The sequence below is a fragment of the Diabrotica undecimpunctata genome, chromosome 8 (genome assembly GCF_040954645.1).
Source record: "Diabrotica undecimpunctata isolate CICGRU chromosome 8, icDiaUnde3, whole genome shotgun sequence".
In the NCBI taxonomy this organism is placed as follows: Eukaryota; Metazoa; Arthropoda; class Insecta; order Coleoptera; family Chrysomelidae; genus Diabrotica; species Diabrotica undecimpunctata.
Window position 1 is genome coordinate 61,604,006 of NC_092810.1, and position 18,222 is coordinate 61,622,227.

An 18,222-nucleotide genomic window follows, 5' to 3' on the forward strand; every position below is an offset into this window, starting at 1 on the left:
TTGCAATATATGAACAAATATTTTTTTATACCATGTCAAACTTTTACGCACGCAAGGGTAGTATGCCAACATTTGATCATGACGATCAATGCCGGACATAAACTGATTATATTTGTCAATTGCCATCGGCTTTAATTTTTTTTCTCCTCTTTTATTTGTAGCATCTCTCATTTCATTACCAAATTCACTACTTAAATATAGGACATCTCGTTTATCTTTCCATTTTCCAATGTGCACGTTGTTATAAAAAAGGGATTTATTCTCACCTTTCTTTAATTTTTTTTGTATTTCCTTTGGGTTCGATTTTCGTCATTTATCTTAAGTACCGGTACAATAAATTCCCTATTCAGGAAGTTTCACTACAAGTTCATAACTATTGTAAAATCGGTCCATTTATATCGAATGTCTTAAATTAAACTTATTTTCTAAAAGGTGTAGCACAATTTTTGTTGTGTGACCAGGACCGCTTGTTATGTCTCCGCCTCCACTGTAAATTGCAAATCTTTGGACTAATCCGTGTGGTTCGCTTAGCACGTAGAGTTTTACCCCATATTTATGGCGCTTGTTTTTAATATACTGTTTAAAAATCAGTCGCCCTCGCCGAGAGACCATCGAGTCGTCCAACGACAATTCTTTATCAGGACTGTAAATTGCTTGCATTTTTTCATTGAAGTGATCCACTACCGGACCACAGGCGATCTATGTTGTTATCATTGGTGGTAAAATGTAGTCACCGCAGAATGATTAAAAATCGATTTCTGGACATGTACTTAGAAAACTGAGTTTTGTAAAATCTATGTGTGGACCAATAGTCGGTTAGATTTAGAAATTGAATTATACCAGAAAGAATTAATAGGCCCAAGAATGTTTTTAATTCGGATACGGTCAAGTCTTTCCACTCGGTTATTCTTGATTGCACTTGTGTCTGTTCAGAGAGAAGTAACTTAACAGCATATTGGTTTGTTTTCCACAATGAGGTTTAACAGGCGTTCATCCAAAAACATCAGAAAGAAGTCAATTGAATTCTTACTCTCTGGGTTAACTTTAAATGAACGATTACCTTTGAATGCAATTCTTTTTATAACTTCTTGACTGGTCCACGTAGGTAAATTTGCTGCCTCAGCAGTGTGTGTGAGAGAAGTAGTAGTTGTTTTCATAAATTCATTATCTATATTTTTAATCTCATAACCGCCGTCGTCGTCACTATCACTATCGTCACTTCCATTTAAGTATTCATCGTCACTTTCTGGAAAAACATCTATCTCATCTTCTGATTCCAGAATATGTCGTAGTTCTTCCTCAGTTAGAGGTTTAGATCGTTTACTTTTATATCTTTCTTGAATTCCAGAAGGTCCAGTATTATTGTCCACTTTTTTCACAAAAATTTTACACTATCGTCAATAAACAAACTTGTTATATCTGTATTATTTAATATATTCTTTTTTTCTGATAGTTTTACTATAAAACTAATCAAACTGCATGTTTAAAGTAACATAACCAACGAATACATGACAATGTAAATACTCTCTCACTCTGTCAACTCCTGACGTCCGCTGAAATATTATTGCTAGCAACCAACAATACACTATATTAAAATACAGATATACAAATCTGCCGATTCATTTTCAGACCCATCTATCCAATGCCGGCAATGTAAACTTAAATAAATGGTTCCTATTGATGTATACACCTATATATGTACTCGACCACTCTATGAATTCGATCACTACACCTATAGGTGTAATCGGCAATGAAGGTGCTAGAATATATGCATTTGATTAGAATAAATATTTATAATGGCAGAAAACAAATGTCGAAGTGCGTGCAAGAATTACATGACTCATTGAACTCCGTGGAAGTGACAACCAATAAAAAAGAACAGTTATTATTAAAAAATGATCTGGTACAAAAGTTTGTTACTTTTTCTTAAATTCATTTATTCAACATTTTTAAGTAAATTAGAAACAATTTATGTAGATGAAACTTTTAAATAATGCACACAATTTTTTATTCGCCTATTTACAGTTCATGGATTCGAAAATGGACACTATGTGCCGTTGCCCTTCTTTTTTGCTTTGTTTCCATCTGCAAAAATAAAAGGATATAGATTTTATCTCGGACAATCATGGGGGAGAAAAATTAAAAAAGTTAAACAGGCTACTAAGTATTCAAAGGACAATAACGTCCAACAATACTTTAGATATATGTTTGGTCTACCTTTCCTATATCTATTTTTTCCACTACACCACTTTCGTAATCCCTATGCATACTGAACATCAGGATTAAGCTAGCTTTTGCCCTTTTGCTCTACGCGACGTTTCTGTCCTCGCTGAGCTGGCCTAAGGACACCAGCGTTATTCTTTGACATATGTACCGACCAAGTCAAACTCCCCGCCTGGCAGTGTCTTCGAATCGAACCAGGCTGGAGAAGTTGACGCTCGAAACGAAGCACACGAACGCTAGCCGGGTATCTGAAAGGCAAACCTTATCGGAACCACGAAAGCGACGAACAGCACAACGCAACGAAACGTCACTTCGTGCCCTTGGTTCAAGATTACCGTGACAGACGCCGCCTCGTGAGCGAATGACGCACGCGTTTTGCCTTACCGAGTAAGTAAAGAAACGATGAAAGTAGTAGTGATATTTCACCGGTGATATTGCCATCTCCCACTTATGCTACACCTCTCATGTCTCCTTACAATGGCAGACTAGAGTCAATCTCAACACGGTCTTCTTTCCCCGCTAATTTTTCCAAACCTGTTCCCTTGGCAGTGGTTTCGCTAAATAGTGAGTAGGCACAGTGGGAATCTCGTTAATCCATTCATGCGCGTGACTAATAAAATTTCTAAATCAATTACTAATATTTTTCAAAATAGGAACAAAAATGAAATGATTATAATTTAAATAATCTAATTCCACTGTCTCGTATTTAAATTTGTAACAAACAATATTTTATATAATATCTATATAAAATATAAAAAGTCACAGTATCAATTTTGCCGATATTAATTTTTCTAAAGCTGAGTAGATAAATACTTAATCCGCTTAACCACGGGACTGAACTAGTATACGGTCTTCGGAGCGAACTAGTATTATAATTAAAAGGGTTTTTTGACCTCGGGAGCGAACTAGTCTGCTTCGCTTAAATCAAAATAGAGAATTTGACAGACTCAGATATGTATACATAAATAAATAATATATATATATATATATATATATATATATATATATATATATATATGAAAGTAAATATATGTATATATATATATATGTATATATATATATGTATATATATATATATATATATATATATATATATATATATATATATATATATATAATGTGGTTAGGGTGTAAGTGGTGTTTTCTACATTTGACTAAGAAAGTTTTTCTACTTTGCGAAGATGCCAATTTGTTGTTATATTTTGCCCAAGTTTTTAGTAACCTTTTTTTTAACCTTTTTTTAAACATAGGTATGGACCTACAACTGAAAGTTTACTAAAAACTTGGGCAAAATATAACAACAAATTGGCATCTTCGCAAATGGAAAAACTTATATATATATATATATATATATATATATATATATATATATATATATATATAACTGTTTTGGATGGGTTGGAGTCAATAAAAGGGCTATTGGTTAACTATTTTTTTATTCTCGAGCTTTCAATTGTGTTTACAATTATTATCAAGAGCTAAAAAAGACAAAATACTTACAAGGTTGAACTAAAAAGAAAAAACAATTTTTGTTAACTTACCAAATAAAAATTAGTTTAGTATAATTATTATTATTTAGTATAATTATAGTTTATTTATTTGGTAAGTTAACAAAAGTTGTTTTTTCTTTTTAGTTCAACCTTGTAAGTATTTTGTCTTTTTTAGCTCTTGATAATAATTGTAAACACAATTGAAAGCTCGAGAATAAAAAAATAGTTAACCAATAGCCCTTTTATTGACTCCAACCCATCCAAAACAGTTATATATTTGTTCCAAACGAGTCACAAGTACTTATTTTTTCTTATATATATATATATATATATATATATATATATATATATATATATATATATATATATATATATATATATATATATATATATATATATATATTATTTATTTGTATGTATGTATAAAAGAGTTAAAGAGTATAAAAGAGTTAGTTATTCAGTTATCAATATTAAAGAAGAAGAAGAAAAGTAAGTAAGTCAATATTATATTGAGGATACTTAATTTATGTGTTAAAGTCACATACATTTTATAAAATTAAAATTTGGTGGTAATATTGAGAATACACTAAATCTAACATTAAATACTTAAGATGCCAGGATAGTATCACGAGTTTTTTCCCTAACAGCTATTCTCCAGTTAAAGTTAATTTCTTGTAGTTAAATAAACTAGGCTTCACAAAAGTTCTCACAAGAATGCTACTCAAAAATGGTGACAATATCATTTTACAATATATATCTGAATTGCCGTTATCAATGAGGCAGATTAAATTAAATTATTAAAATCATTTTTTGTATTACCAAGTATTTCGTATTATTTACAAACAAATTAATTTGTTATATTAATTAATTGCAATTAATTACAAAAATCATACTTAGCAATAATGAAAACAATACAAACTCGTTAGAAAGAACTGGTTACTCGCATTTTTATTTTATCATCGGTTTTTTCACATTTTCACCCTTCATAATTGTTGAGCAGCAGTCTTTTTTAGTCTGCCCTTCCTATACTCCTCCAATGCCCTCCTATACTTTTTTTCTAATTTCCAACAATGATATTTTCATAGATGAAAAACAGTTTACAATTTTTTGAAATATTTTTTTAAATTCAAAATATTTTTGAAACTAGTTACGTTTGTTTTTATATTAAATTATTGCGTGATCATAAGAAAAATATGGGTGGTCACATATATAAAAAATACATTAAAAATTTATTATAACAACTACACTGTCTTTATCTACACTTGTGAGCAGCAAAAATTTTAGGTTGTGTTACTTTCCATTAAAACTAACTAATGCAAAAAAATATTGTCTATTATGGAGCTTTCAAAAAATAATTGTTTTATGTAAATTGGCAACTTGTAAAATTTACCTACTTCTTATGGCACAGGGAATGCAGCAAACATTATAACGGGCATGTTTTATGCAATGTAGACCTCTATGATTTTGCCGGTGGTCGTGTCAGTCGCTTTTCAAACGTTGAAAGTGATATGTGTGCACGTCAAAGAGCATAAGTGAATGTTTTATAAATGGATACTTCACCTTTGAAGGCGGCCCACGTAATTGCATTATTACGGGAGGGGTCAGAGGACGGTCGCCTACTTATGGCGCAGTCTGCAGTCTCAAGGGCTTACCGTCGATACCAGGAGACCGCTAGCTACAGTTGACGACCAGGTTTGGGTCGGCGAGGTGTAACGGTAGAAAGGGATGATCGATTCATCGTCCTGAGTACCTTTCGGAATCGGCATGCGACATGATTTGAGCTTTAACAATTCTAGAGGAGTCTACGAGGTGTCACTGTCTCTCAGTGGACAGTTGGGAGAAGACTTAAGGCAGCCACTTTGAGTCCCAGATGAGCTAACACATGGCACAAATTGAACGCACGTCAGAAACAAGCTTGACTTCAGTTTGCCCGAGAACACGTCAATTCGAACCTTGGCTAATGGAGCAGTTTTATTCTCTGATGAGGCCCAAATGTGCTTGTATAACAATGACAGAAGACCCGCGTATATTAGAGGCCCGGAAAACGATTTGCTCAGTGCTGCAATCTCGAAACAGTGAACTATGGAGGTGATGCGTGTATGTTTTGGGGTGGTATATCTTTAGAAGGAAAAACAGAGCTTGCGTTCGTTCCCAATAGTAGTAACGGAGGGGGTTTGACAGCAGATCGTTACATTACGGATATCCTTCAAGACTATCTTGTCCCTTACGCCTGCTTCATAGGCGACAGCTTCATGCTAATGCATGATAACGCTTGATGTCACACAGCGCGGATTACGAAAGATTACCAGACCAACACCAATATAACAACAGTGGACTGGCTTCCATTGAGTCCGGATATGAATATTTCGAACACCTATGGGATGAACTTAATGCAGGGTTTGGGTCCGTAATCCAGAACCAGTGATAGTGGCGGAGCTAAAAACTACATTAGATGAAGAGTGGGAAACGATTCCTCAGGAATCAATCAGAAACTTAATAAGGACCTTAATTTACTTTTATATTCATTACATAATGACTTTAATTCGGAACATGTTTTGTCATATACAATATTAAGTTATCTTTGTTATGTCCTTTACTTACTAACTTTATAAATGTTGGTGTCATTGCAATAAAAATTACTTCTGTTCACGAGATTTTACTTTTAATTTAACATTATATGTGTATATATACTGGCCAAATCGCGTAGTGAAGAAATATAACTTATTTTACTTTTGAGTCGATTTTTTTGCTCGTAAGTGTATATGCACGGCAAGTCCTTATTCAACAAAAGGCACCATTAGATGTTTCAAACGGTATTGCAGCATTGTCGATCGAAGTTTCGATTTTATTATGCTCAGCTTAGAAAAAGTTCTCTCATAAGTACAACTTGATACAGGAATTATGGCAAAGTTTACCATTAGTTGGTTAAACACCGGAAACATCGATTTTCTATTATGCTGAGACGTCCAATCGAGCCAGTCGAGAGCTTTCGAAGGTGGAAAATTTTTTACTTTTTCTTGTTTTTAAAAGTTTCTTTTTTGAAGAATTCAAATCGAAATGTTAAGCCTTATTAATATTTTTTAGCAAATATAATTCCATTTGAAATCATAGTCCAAGAGCTATGAAATAAAACCCGAATCGCCAAAAAATATTAACATAGAAGGAGCTGTGACAACAATTTAAAAAAATAATGTATTTTTCGAGAATTAAAAAAGTGTACTTAATATGGACTTATAGTATACTTAAGGAGAATATCATGGCTGCGGATTTTAAGAACATGGTTTAAGAAAACCTCAACGGAGCTGTTTCGAGCCGCAGCGAGCAAGGTCATGATTGCCAATATGATTTCCAACATCCGAAACGGATAGGAACCAGAAGAAGAAGAACTTAATATGGACCACCCTTTATTTGATTAATTCTGACCATCAAAATTAATAAACTTCGAAGCCCCATTGTTTATGAAACTATTTTATATATACGCTTGTCTAATAATAAAAACATTTAAAATTATAAATATTCGAGATGGCCCTTATTAGGTAAAATTCAGTAATCAGAGGAAAAAATGTATTATGAAAAAAATAAAAAACGATTAAAAAGCTGAAACAAAAACGAATGGAACTCTATATATAGTATAATTACTTTTAATTAGTTTATGAAAAAAATTCGAGTTATAAAAAAGTCCTCTGGTAAATACATAGATACTCCAGTAGAGACAAAAATGCCACTGAACCTCTAAAAATCATACGAACAAGCTGAATTTTGCCAAGAATATTAATTTTGGGGCCCCAAAAAAGATGTAAGAAAGTTTATCACTTTTAAAAATCGATTTACCAAGAATCTGTACAGAGTAGAAAAAAATGTTTCAAATAAAAAACGTAGCTGAGATAATTTTAAACAAAACTGTTTCTTAGCACTTTTTGAGTAGAATGAACCGTTCTCTTGAACACCGCTTAAAGTGACCGTCGATTTTTAATGTCAGTTACGCCCACGAAATCACTATTCAATAAAATCTGTATCAGCTCGACGGTAAAAATTTAATACTTTTTGATCCAAGTAACCTATCGACAAAAATCAAGATACATTTTAAAGGTAAAGAGTGCATATTTTTATTTTGCCACAAATAAACCCAGATTTTATAAAGGTGTTAAATAAACAAACGTGGTGCGTTTTTTGCCATTTTTTATGATTCTCATAATATCAATACAATTTATCCCTCTCATTGACTGGCCACTATAAAGTTTCGATTGCTAGAACATAACTTTCAAAACTTATAGCCTGAAATTTTAGTTTTCAGTTTTGGCAACAAATGATAAGCATTGGAAATATGCTTAAAAAACGCTGAATTTAAACTTTCACATAACAAAAGTTCTAAAATGTTTAAAACTTTTGTTTTCAATTATACTAGTACGTTTTTCAAAAGAACCAAACTTCTGCTATAAACTACACTTATAACCGTCTTCTTGGAGGCATCTCCCGTGACTTGCGATCGTTTGTAATGTGAATCATTAAATTCTGCGCTTTTAATGCCTAAAATGCCTCATATTTCTTGCCACAACTTAAAATTGAAATTTGATATCATGCGTTTTAAAGACTGCTCTCTAAAAATGAAAATTTTACTACGACTGATCAATGAAAGTGATCAATTTGATTGATCTCACAAGAATCGTAAAAAATGGCAAAAATCGGCGTTAGATATTGGAAAAGGAAGATTCATTACATCAACCCAATATGATAAATGAATATAACCGACATATTTTTTTTTTATTTTTAGGTAGATACATGTGTAGGATTATAAAATATGTAATTTGAAATCTTATTTTAAGGTTGGTAATTGCTAATTTTTCTTCTGGGCTTAGGCTATCACGCATTGATGTATCCTGTTTTCGTATGACATCTTCTATTTCACATAATAAAAAATTAAAAAAAGACACTGACATCCTGTAATATTCAAAAAACTTGTCAGGATATTCTTTTAATTTGTTGTGTAAAAGAAAAAAATTTCCCTCTGTCTATCTAGGCACTAGAACAGGGTGAATCCACCATTCACGTTGTTTTTTAACCTTACGTCCATGACAGAATGATAGATTATCCATACTATATTATTGTATTATCGGTATGAATTTATTTTACTTATTTATTTATTTATTTTATCTGCTATATACACGGACATTATATAAACGGGCAAGATACCACTGATTGTAGCTGCGTCATATTAACGCTCATGGAGCCACTACAAGACCAAAACACGGCGATATGCGCGCTGTAAACTGTCGCTCGGGGAGCCATAATTTTACTGCTTTACTGCCGCCGTAATTTTACTGCTACTGCTAGCGACAATCTGTCGCTCGTGGAGCCATAGCCTTGTAACCGTTTCAAAAGATTTAAAAGAAACTCATTATATATTTCGATTATATTTTTTTTTAATAAAACTTCTAACCCCATCTATCTGTCAAGTACCTACTTGTAGCCGACTCAAGGATTCTTCTGTAATTCCCAAATATATCCGGTAGATGAGCATATTTTTCAACTTGTCACTCACGCCCAATTTCCAGATTCAGGCGCCATGACAGCGCTTCGCTCTTTTCTGTTAAGACCGTCCAACCGTTAAGACGTGTTTCCAAAGTGGGTCTCAATTCAGAGGTGAGATAATAAATCCTTTTCTTGTCCATATTTCAGATAGATATTTATTTTTTTTAGACCCTTATTGGAGAGGCTATAATGCTGCTATTATATTTCTAATACTCGTCGCAAGATAGTATTGCTATGGAGTTATTCCAGATCATGGCCCAGTAGCAGTATCTTTTTTTGGAATCCCTAACCCCTCTTATCTAGGATGGTGGTGATTTGATATAGTACGTAGCTGAATCAATGGTTTATTTGGTGACATTAAATAAGAAGAGAAACAGAGCAGATTAAGGTTGTACCAATTTTTATTATACCTACTTTCAAGACAACAGAAATGATTATGAACTCAAAAAGAATGAAAATATAGTGAAGTGTTCTAATTTAATTTAAAGGTTTATTTTCTTCATTGTTCCTAGTTGATAAATAACTATATTATTTTCAATGTAAACAAATTTCGAAATTTGGGGTTAATATATATATACATTCATTTTCTTTATAACCAATTCTTAATTTAATACGATACAAAGATTTTTTGTTTATGATAATGTTAACATAAAATAATATTTTGGAATCCCTTTGGGATGACGTAACTTTTAATGTTTTCTTTTTGTTCATTGCTAAGAAATAATAAAGAATAGTTTTCTTGTACACTTTCAATAAATCTTAATTTTTTTTTGCTCTTCCCCTTTGAGGATAAACCAGGGGTGGCGTCCAATAATAAATTATAATTTCATATTATCTAATTGTGCTTGAATTTAAAATACGATATAGTTTCTATAACCCCGCCCTAATTCTCTTCGACAACGAGCGATTCTGGCCTTGTAATATTATTGTAGCACGGCAAGCGTTACAAAAATGGCGCCCAACGTGGGGCTTTTGAATATTCCTGTATCTTCAGTTTTTTTCAATATTATTAGTTGTTTTGTACCCCCCTGTATCTGTGGTTAATTAAGTCTGTATGTTTTCAACCATTTTTTTTTGGTTAAATTGTGTATTTGTTTTATCCAATTTTTCATTAAATCAACACTGCTACTATTTTAGAATTTTTTGTAAAGTATTTATATGTATTCGTTTTTAATCTTCGTAAAATTGCGTAGAAATATTCTCGTCGTATTTTTAATTTTGTGAAATACATAATACGTATTTGGAATGTTTATTACGTGTGCATTTTAATGGTCGTATTTTGAATGGTAAGATAATCGTCTGTTTATTCCCCGTTTGCCTAAGGTAAACATTCCATAAGTGAAAAATGAACTTTGTTTATTTCTTTATAAGTGTTTGGTATGGATTGAAACCTTGAATTTATTCCGGCTAATATGTTCAAGCATTTTATATTCTAGTCCTCAATTCATTTTCTTTGCAGTTCAGTCTTTTTGTTTATAGGAACCATAATAATTATATTCCTCAATGTGTTTATTTTAAATAAACGAAATGGCTCTTAGCGTACGGTATTTGAAAAATCAATTAAGTGAATTTTATTTCTTAACCTTAATTCATGGTTTTTATTTGCGGCACACAGCTGGGAATTATACCTATATACAGGCTGTCCCGACCTACCTAATTTTAAAATGTGTTATCTGGTTTCGTGCAGAATACTTACGCGAAATATTTTTTTGCGAGGATTTGAAGTTGAGTTCTTTGATAATAGGATGTTTTTAATATGTTTTTTTAGTCTGTTATCTGTTAAATTTTCTTTTTAATTTGTCTTTCGTTTATTTTAAAAATTTATTTTTTCATAGTTTAACTTTTTCGTACTTTGAAAAGAAAATTTTATTTCCTGAAAAGGAAAATGCTTTCTATATTTTACAGTCCATGGTTCTTTTGTTTTGAATGTATAAGGAAGTAATGATATGACTTCGTTTCTCTCTGCCTAAGGCGTCTTTGTTGAGAATATAGAGCGGAAATATTGTTATTCTCCTTCTGTTATGTTAATTTTATGTCTTTGTGTGGTCAGATGTAGTAGAAGTATGTTTTTGGTACTGGAACTTATTTTTGTTTTGTGGTTTTAACTTTTTTTTTCTCGAGATGTCCTGTAGGACGTACAGGCACGTGACCTGTATTATTGTATCTTGAGTTATTTGTGTGATGTCAGACTGTTGTATACGCAGCAGCTTTCTTTTTTTTGTCGTTGACATTTTTGCGGTCTTCTAATAGTTTATTAGACCACATATACCTTTTTGCTTTGATATTAGACTTTTTAGCTAAGGCTCAAAAGCTTTCATTTATTATCTTGTGTTCATGATATGGTACAAGTGAGGTTGAAGTAGTTTGCTGTTGTCTATTGTGACTCTTTGTATATACAGAGGTGAAACAACCCGCTGCCGCCTATTGTGAATTTATCTTTTATCTTTATGTCGACGTTAAGACCACGTTTGTTTAACAATTGAAATAGTTCTGGTACTACCGTAAATGACCCACTGAGAATTAAAAGTTTATATTATTTTGAGTTCTGCTAAAGAATGGTAAACATTTATTTGTGATTTGTATGACGACCATATTGAATTCAATTAGGTGTCAAAAATGTTTTACTGTTCAACCTTTTTTTATTGCGGTGGTGTGTTATATCTAACATCACGATTTTTTTATTATTGACGATGGACTGTAATATTTTTCTATTTCTTTGGAAGATTGTAATGATTCCTCCGTTCCTTTTAAGTCTTATCGTAAGTTTTGTTTCGTGGAAGACTTATGATTTTTTTTGTTTCTTTTGGAAACAACAGTTTGAAACTGAACTGTTTGTGTAGCGATTGTGGCTTGTATGCCATAAACCCCTTTTCTTTCTGCTTCTCCAAGATGTGTATTAACGGTTTGGATTTATTTTCTTCTTTTGTCCTTTTGCCAGTCTTCTTGCTTGGAAATTTTCCACTGTGATCAATCCCAGAGGATATTCTTATGGAACTATTGGCCATCCTGCCTTTCTTCTAAAATGTTTAGTCCATTCTTAATTTTTAATTTTTTAGTTGATTCCCTTTACGCTTTGCGTACTTAATCTTTGCTACCTTCTCCAGCGACTATTCAACCCCTCCGTGGCCCGTGTACAGGAAGAGTTGCGCTAACGCGAACTTTATCCTGGAGAGGATTCGTTTCCTTTCCAAATTTTTTTGGCGTGGGGTCAGTACAGCACTGATACCCTAGTACTTAGTACATTGAATACCACTTTGCTTCGGCAAATCTGTCCCTTAGTGCTTCTTTCCCTTCAGGAAGTTGACACGTTTCATTTTTTTTGAGCTGTCTCGACAACCCTTGTTTTATGTCGGTGGTGTTGACTATTAGTCAGGGAGCATCCTGCTATAGTCAAGTGGATTAGTGGACCTATCCCTATTCCAATTAATAATTTTGTGTATCTCAGATGTTGTCGCAAAGAGACGAGCCTCTGGAAGTAGTGTAGGAGACTCCGCACGTCGATCTCCAGAGCAACTCAGTTTGGCTCGCACCCCAGTTCGTTGAACTGTTTTACTTTTTATTATTATAATATTGATCATTTATTGTGTTCAATATGTCTATATATATGTATATATGTCGTATTTCTTTTCGACATAAATTTTATTTTTATCTTATCTTATTCTACTTCGGTATTATTCTCTCTCTAGTTTGTATTGATCGAGATCTTAAGTTTGTGCTACCCCGACCAAGAACCTATATTGATTTTAAGGGTGTTTTCAAAATTTAATCTCATTTTATTTTTAGAATGCCTTGGTAGAATGTGATATTTTTATGCTTATGTTAGTTTATATTACAATAAATTGTACATACCTTTAGTTTTTCAAGTGGATACAAAATTCAATTTATCTTATTTTACGGATTTATAAATCCAAGTAATTTTTTTGGTATCTATACCAAGGATATCAAGATTCCTCTGTCTAGTTACCAATGATAGTTCATTATAGTATCTGTTCATTTTGCCTAAGTTTTACTCTTAGTGTGAAGACCTTAGAATTTCGACTCTCTATTCGAAACCCCCCAAAATAATGTTTGAAAAGATTATTGCTGTCTAACATCCTATATTCTGAATGGCCAGACACTGAGGAAGGCTAGGGATGAAGTAAGCGGATTCCCGCTAGTTGACTCGTCGGAATGATAAGCCATTCATAATTGTATTTCAGTAATAAATCTAGAATAACAGCCTACCGCGTCAGGAAACTTTTTTAGTTCTCCAATACTTATTTAGTTATGTAATCTAGAATTATTTAGACCCTACCCGAAGTTGACCCTACCCGAAGTTAACCCTACCCGAAGTTGACCTACCGATGTTGTCCCTATTATAGGCGGATGATACACGTTAGTTATCACAAATTCTAGTTGTCATACTAATAACTAAACATCAGCCTTTTTTTTGTTTCTAAATATAGATGTGTCTTACAGAAATTCTGATGTCTACCTCTCCCAGTAAACTTATTAAGGCTTGTCTTTGTAGAACTTTAATGTACCCAATTTTGAACTATTAGTAACTCTTTCCTTTTATTTGTGTATTTCTAAATGTGTCTATAATGACGCGCTGCGTTATTACCTTATGTTATTCGTGGATTAAGTCATAGATGAAAGACTATGCTTCCGAACAAACGATGACACATTTGTATTTTGTATCTTATGGCGTTAATGATACGATTGTATTATTATTCTTATGTTATTCGTGGATTAAGTCATAGATGAAAGACTCTACGCTTCCGAACAAACGATAACATTATTTTTTTGTGTTTTATTGTGTTAGGTCTCATAACGACTACGCAGTAAATTATCTGTTTTGTATCTTGGTGACAACACTAGTATGTTTTGCTTTATATTACTTATGAAATTTCAAATAATAATATCTTAATTATATTGTTTCGATTGAATGCGAGCATTTGGTCTCAAATAATGATTTGTAGATATGCTTTGTTTTATTCCGCTTTGTTCATGATATTGGTTATAGGTGAAATACCCTATGCATTTTGAGAGTGAGAATGCAATTTTTTTTGTTTACATTTTTATAGTTGAGTCATAAATATTCTATGCGTTCTGTTTCGCTTTGTTCTGAAATCTTTGAATTGTTCCCACGTGAGTTGTGAAAGAAGGATTCTGTGAGTCCAGATTGTAGCTATATTTGTCCATTCTGTTTGTCTTACCTCTCCGTATATCTATTCCCACTTTTGAAAAGGTTAGTATGGTGTGCCACCATGCCTAGTCCGATTCCACGCTGGTACCCAGTTGAAATCGTGGGGAGGGCTGTGTAACCGTTTCAAAAGATTTAAAAGAAACTCATTATATATTTCGATTATATTTTTTTTTAATAAAACTTCTAACCCCATCTATCTGTCAAGTACCTACTTGTAGCCGACTCAAGGATTCTTCTGTAATTCCCAAATATATCCGGTAGATGAGCATATTTTTCAACTTGTCACTCACGCCCAATTTCCAGATTCAGGCGCCATGACAGCGCTTCGCTCTTTTCTGTTAAGACCGTCCAACCGTTAAGACGTGTTTCCAAAGTGGGTCTCAATTCAGAGGTGAGATAATAAATCCTTTTCTTGTCCATATTTCAGATAGATATTTATTTTTTTTAGACCCTTATTGGAGAGGCTATAATGCTGCTATTATATTTCTAATACTCGTCGCAAGATAGTATTGCTATGGAGTTATTCCAGATCATGGCCCAGTAGCAGTATCTTTTTTTGGAATCCCTAACCCCTCTTATCTAGGATGGTGGTGATTTGATATAGTACGTAGCTGAATCAATGGTTTATTTGGTGACATTAAATAAGAAGAGAAACAGAGCAGATTAAGGTTGTACCAATTTTTATTATACCTACTTTCAAGACAACAGAAATGATTATGAACTCAAAAAGAATGAAAATATAGTGAAGTGTTCTAATTTAATTTAAAGGTTTATTTTCTTCATTGTTCCTAGTTGATAAATAACTATATTATTTTCAATGTAAACAAATTTCGAAATTTGGGGTTAATATATATATACATTCATTTTCTTTATAACCAATTCTTAATTTAATACGATACAAAGATTTTTTGTTTATGATAATGTTAACATAAAATAATATTTTGGAATCCCTTTGGGATGACGTAACTTTTAATGTTTTCTTTTTGTTCATTGCTAAGAAATAATAAAGAATAGTTTTCTTGTACACTTTCAATAAATCTTAATTTTTTTTTGCTCTTCCCCTTTGAGGATAAACCAGGGGTGGCGTCCAATAATAAATTATAATTTCATATTATCTAATTGTGCTTGAATTTAAAATACGATATAGTTTCTATAACCCCGCCCTAATTCTCTTCGACAACGAGCGATTCTGGCCTTGTAATATTATTGTAGCACGGCAAGCGTTACAGCCTTAGTTCGCGCGCGTAACTGACATTTAAAATCGACGGTCGCTTCAAGCGTTGTTCCTGAGAGAACGGTTCATTCTACACAAAAAGTGCTAATAACCATTTTTGTTTAAAATTTTCTCAGCCACATTTTTTATTTGAAACATTTTTTTCTTCTCCGTACAGATTCTTGGTAAATCGATTTTTTTTGCGTTTTTACCCCTTTCCGAGGGAGGTTTAAGGGGGAAAGCCGGGGGTAGAAGTGGTAAACTTTTTTGGGGTCCCAAGAATAATATTCTCGGCAAAATTCAGCTTGTTGGTATGATTTTTAGGGACTCTGACGACTGGACTAGGAGTTTTTTTTTAACTGTTACGCGTTTCAAAAATTCTTAATGTATCAGCCTCAATATTTTCTTCGAGCAAAATTTTGTATCCCCGCGTTCAATTTTAAATACCAAGGGTGGCCTCTATTAGAAATATCTATTACTACTAATAATGAATTATGTTGTGCAGCTCGATAAATTTTTTTCCACATACTTTTGTTGCTTTTATATCAGTTTAATTTCAGTATTTCTTTAATGTATAAAGAAGTTTATGTGCTTACTCTTTTACTACATTTTTCCTTAACAATCACACATTTGACAGTGTAGAAGCAGCAATCAGAGCCAAAGAAGCTTTAAACGGCGCTGACATTTACTCCGGTTGCTGCACATTGAAGATTGATTTTGCAAAGGTAAGAGATCATATAAAATCATACAATCATTAAATAATACCTTTTATGAATACTCTATTATACAATTTATACCTGAAAATATAGCGTGTGTATAGTATACGGGTCTTAACAACTATATAATGGCACACACTAAAATGCATGTAAAATTCAGATAATTGACAATTTATTTTTTTTTGTAATCATGTTTTTTATTGTATTACTATGTAATTAAATAATTACTAAGAATATAGGTTTAATCAGCAACTTAATAAAATATACGTACTTTAACAGAACTAATTATTAATGTAGAATGTATTTTGTTGGCAACTAAATATTGGGACATAGGACGAATATTTGTTTTGAAAACGAAGTAGCTTTAGGTAGGATTTACACTGTAACTACAGAGGTAAATGCATTGCAAATTTGCTCTATTTTGGCTTTAAGTTTGTGTAATGTCCTTTGAGGACTATTCGTTATTGTCTGTTATATTTTATGTTGTATTGCTTCAATGGGATTTAAGTCAGGGCTCTGCAGATGACAAGAACGGACTATCATGTTTCCAAACTAGTTGTTTGTTGTTCTGGTCGTATGACAGACTGCATCGTCCTGCTAAAAAAATATAATGTCTGCCAGCATTTAATTTTACAATACTTTTTATTAGGCTATTTTGAGGTATTTGTTTATATTTCGCAGCATTTACGGTACTCTCGATAAATTAAAACATTCTAACCATGAAACTACCAACCCCAAATCATCATTCATTTAAGAAATGTTACGGTCCGTTTTAGTCTTTGTGAAAAGCTTCATGAGTAGTGCGAATTACACGTTTGCGATAATCATCAACAGAATCGTCGAATTTTGATTCTTTACCAAAAATTATTTGGAACCAATCTTAAACCGACCAAGAAGATTTTATCCAAATTAGCCCGGCTTGTTTTTGTTTGGCTGTTAGTAGTGGCTTTTTCTTTGACTAGAAGAAAATATGGATACTACATACACTTTTAGTTGTTACTTGTAATTCAACTTTATAAAACTTTAATCCAGATTTATGTTTCGCCTGGAAAACAAACTTCTGATTTATAAATTTATTTTAAATCCAAAAATGACTTTATGCAGCACAAATCTGGAGTGCAGCAAGTAATACTAGCATACAAAAACTTCAACGATTCCAATCGAAAGTACTGCGCCAGATCTGCCATGCCCCTTGTTATATTACGAAAAAAAGATTACAATCACGATCTACAGTTATCAACAGTTAGCGAAGCAATATCTACTGTAAACTATGCATAAAAGACCAGACTATCTTGTCATCCGAAACCGCTGGCCACGAATCTGCTCAACATTTCACACGAAGGAAGGTTAAAACGACCAGACTATTTGGACCTCTAGTAAATCTGGAAAAACAGAGCATAGTGTCATAGTGCAGTGAAATAAGATTTTATTCTGGTGTTTTCTAAAACTTTTCTCGATTTTTTTTAGACTTGTAATACCTACTCATATTTGTTGTCAGTGTTGTTTATCTGTATTAAACTGTGTTTGTTAAGTTTAAGTTTAAATTAATTTTTATAGATTAATTTTTTTTAGTCTACTTACTTTTTTTTTGTATACTTACTATATATCTTACTTGAGTGTTCGCCACTGGGCTGCTGAAATAATCTACAATATTTTTTCTGCAGACGAGCCTCATCATCGTCACTATCAAACAGATCAATAATAAATGATGATTCGACCGTTACTTGATAGAAATTCATTTTATATAACAATAAAAACATTGAAAACTTTTGTTTTTAAAACTTCTACAAAATTTATTATAAATTCTTATCACTACAGCCGTTTCGGCAGAGTGCCTTTCTCAAGTGATCTACAGTATAGCCC

At 32.5% G+C, this 18,222-nt stretch overlaps 1 protein-coding gene across 1 annotated transcript in view; it reads left to right on the forward strand.

Annotated features, from left to right (window-relative positions):
• The window catches only part of LOC140448855 (heterogeneous nuclear ribonucleoprotein L-like), a 173,362-nt gene extending 156,961 nt beyond the window's left edge, over positions 1 to 16,401 (forward strand). Inside the window, exon 4 of the mRNA XM_072541977.1 lies at positions 16,272 to 16,401. Within this exon, the coding sequence (XP_072398078.1) occupies positions 16,272 to 16,401 (130 nt within the window). The remainder of the gene's footprint in view (positions 1 to 16,271) is intronic.
• Positions 16,402 to 18,222: the final 1,821 nt, after the last annotated feature.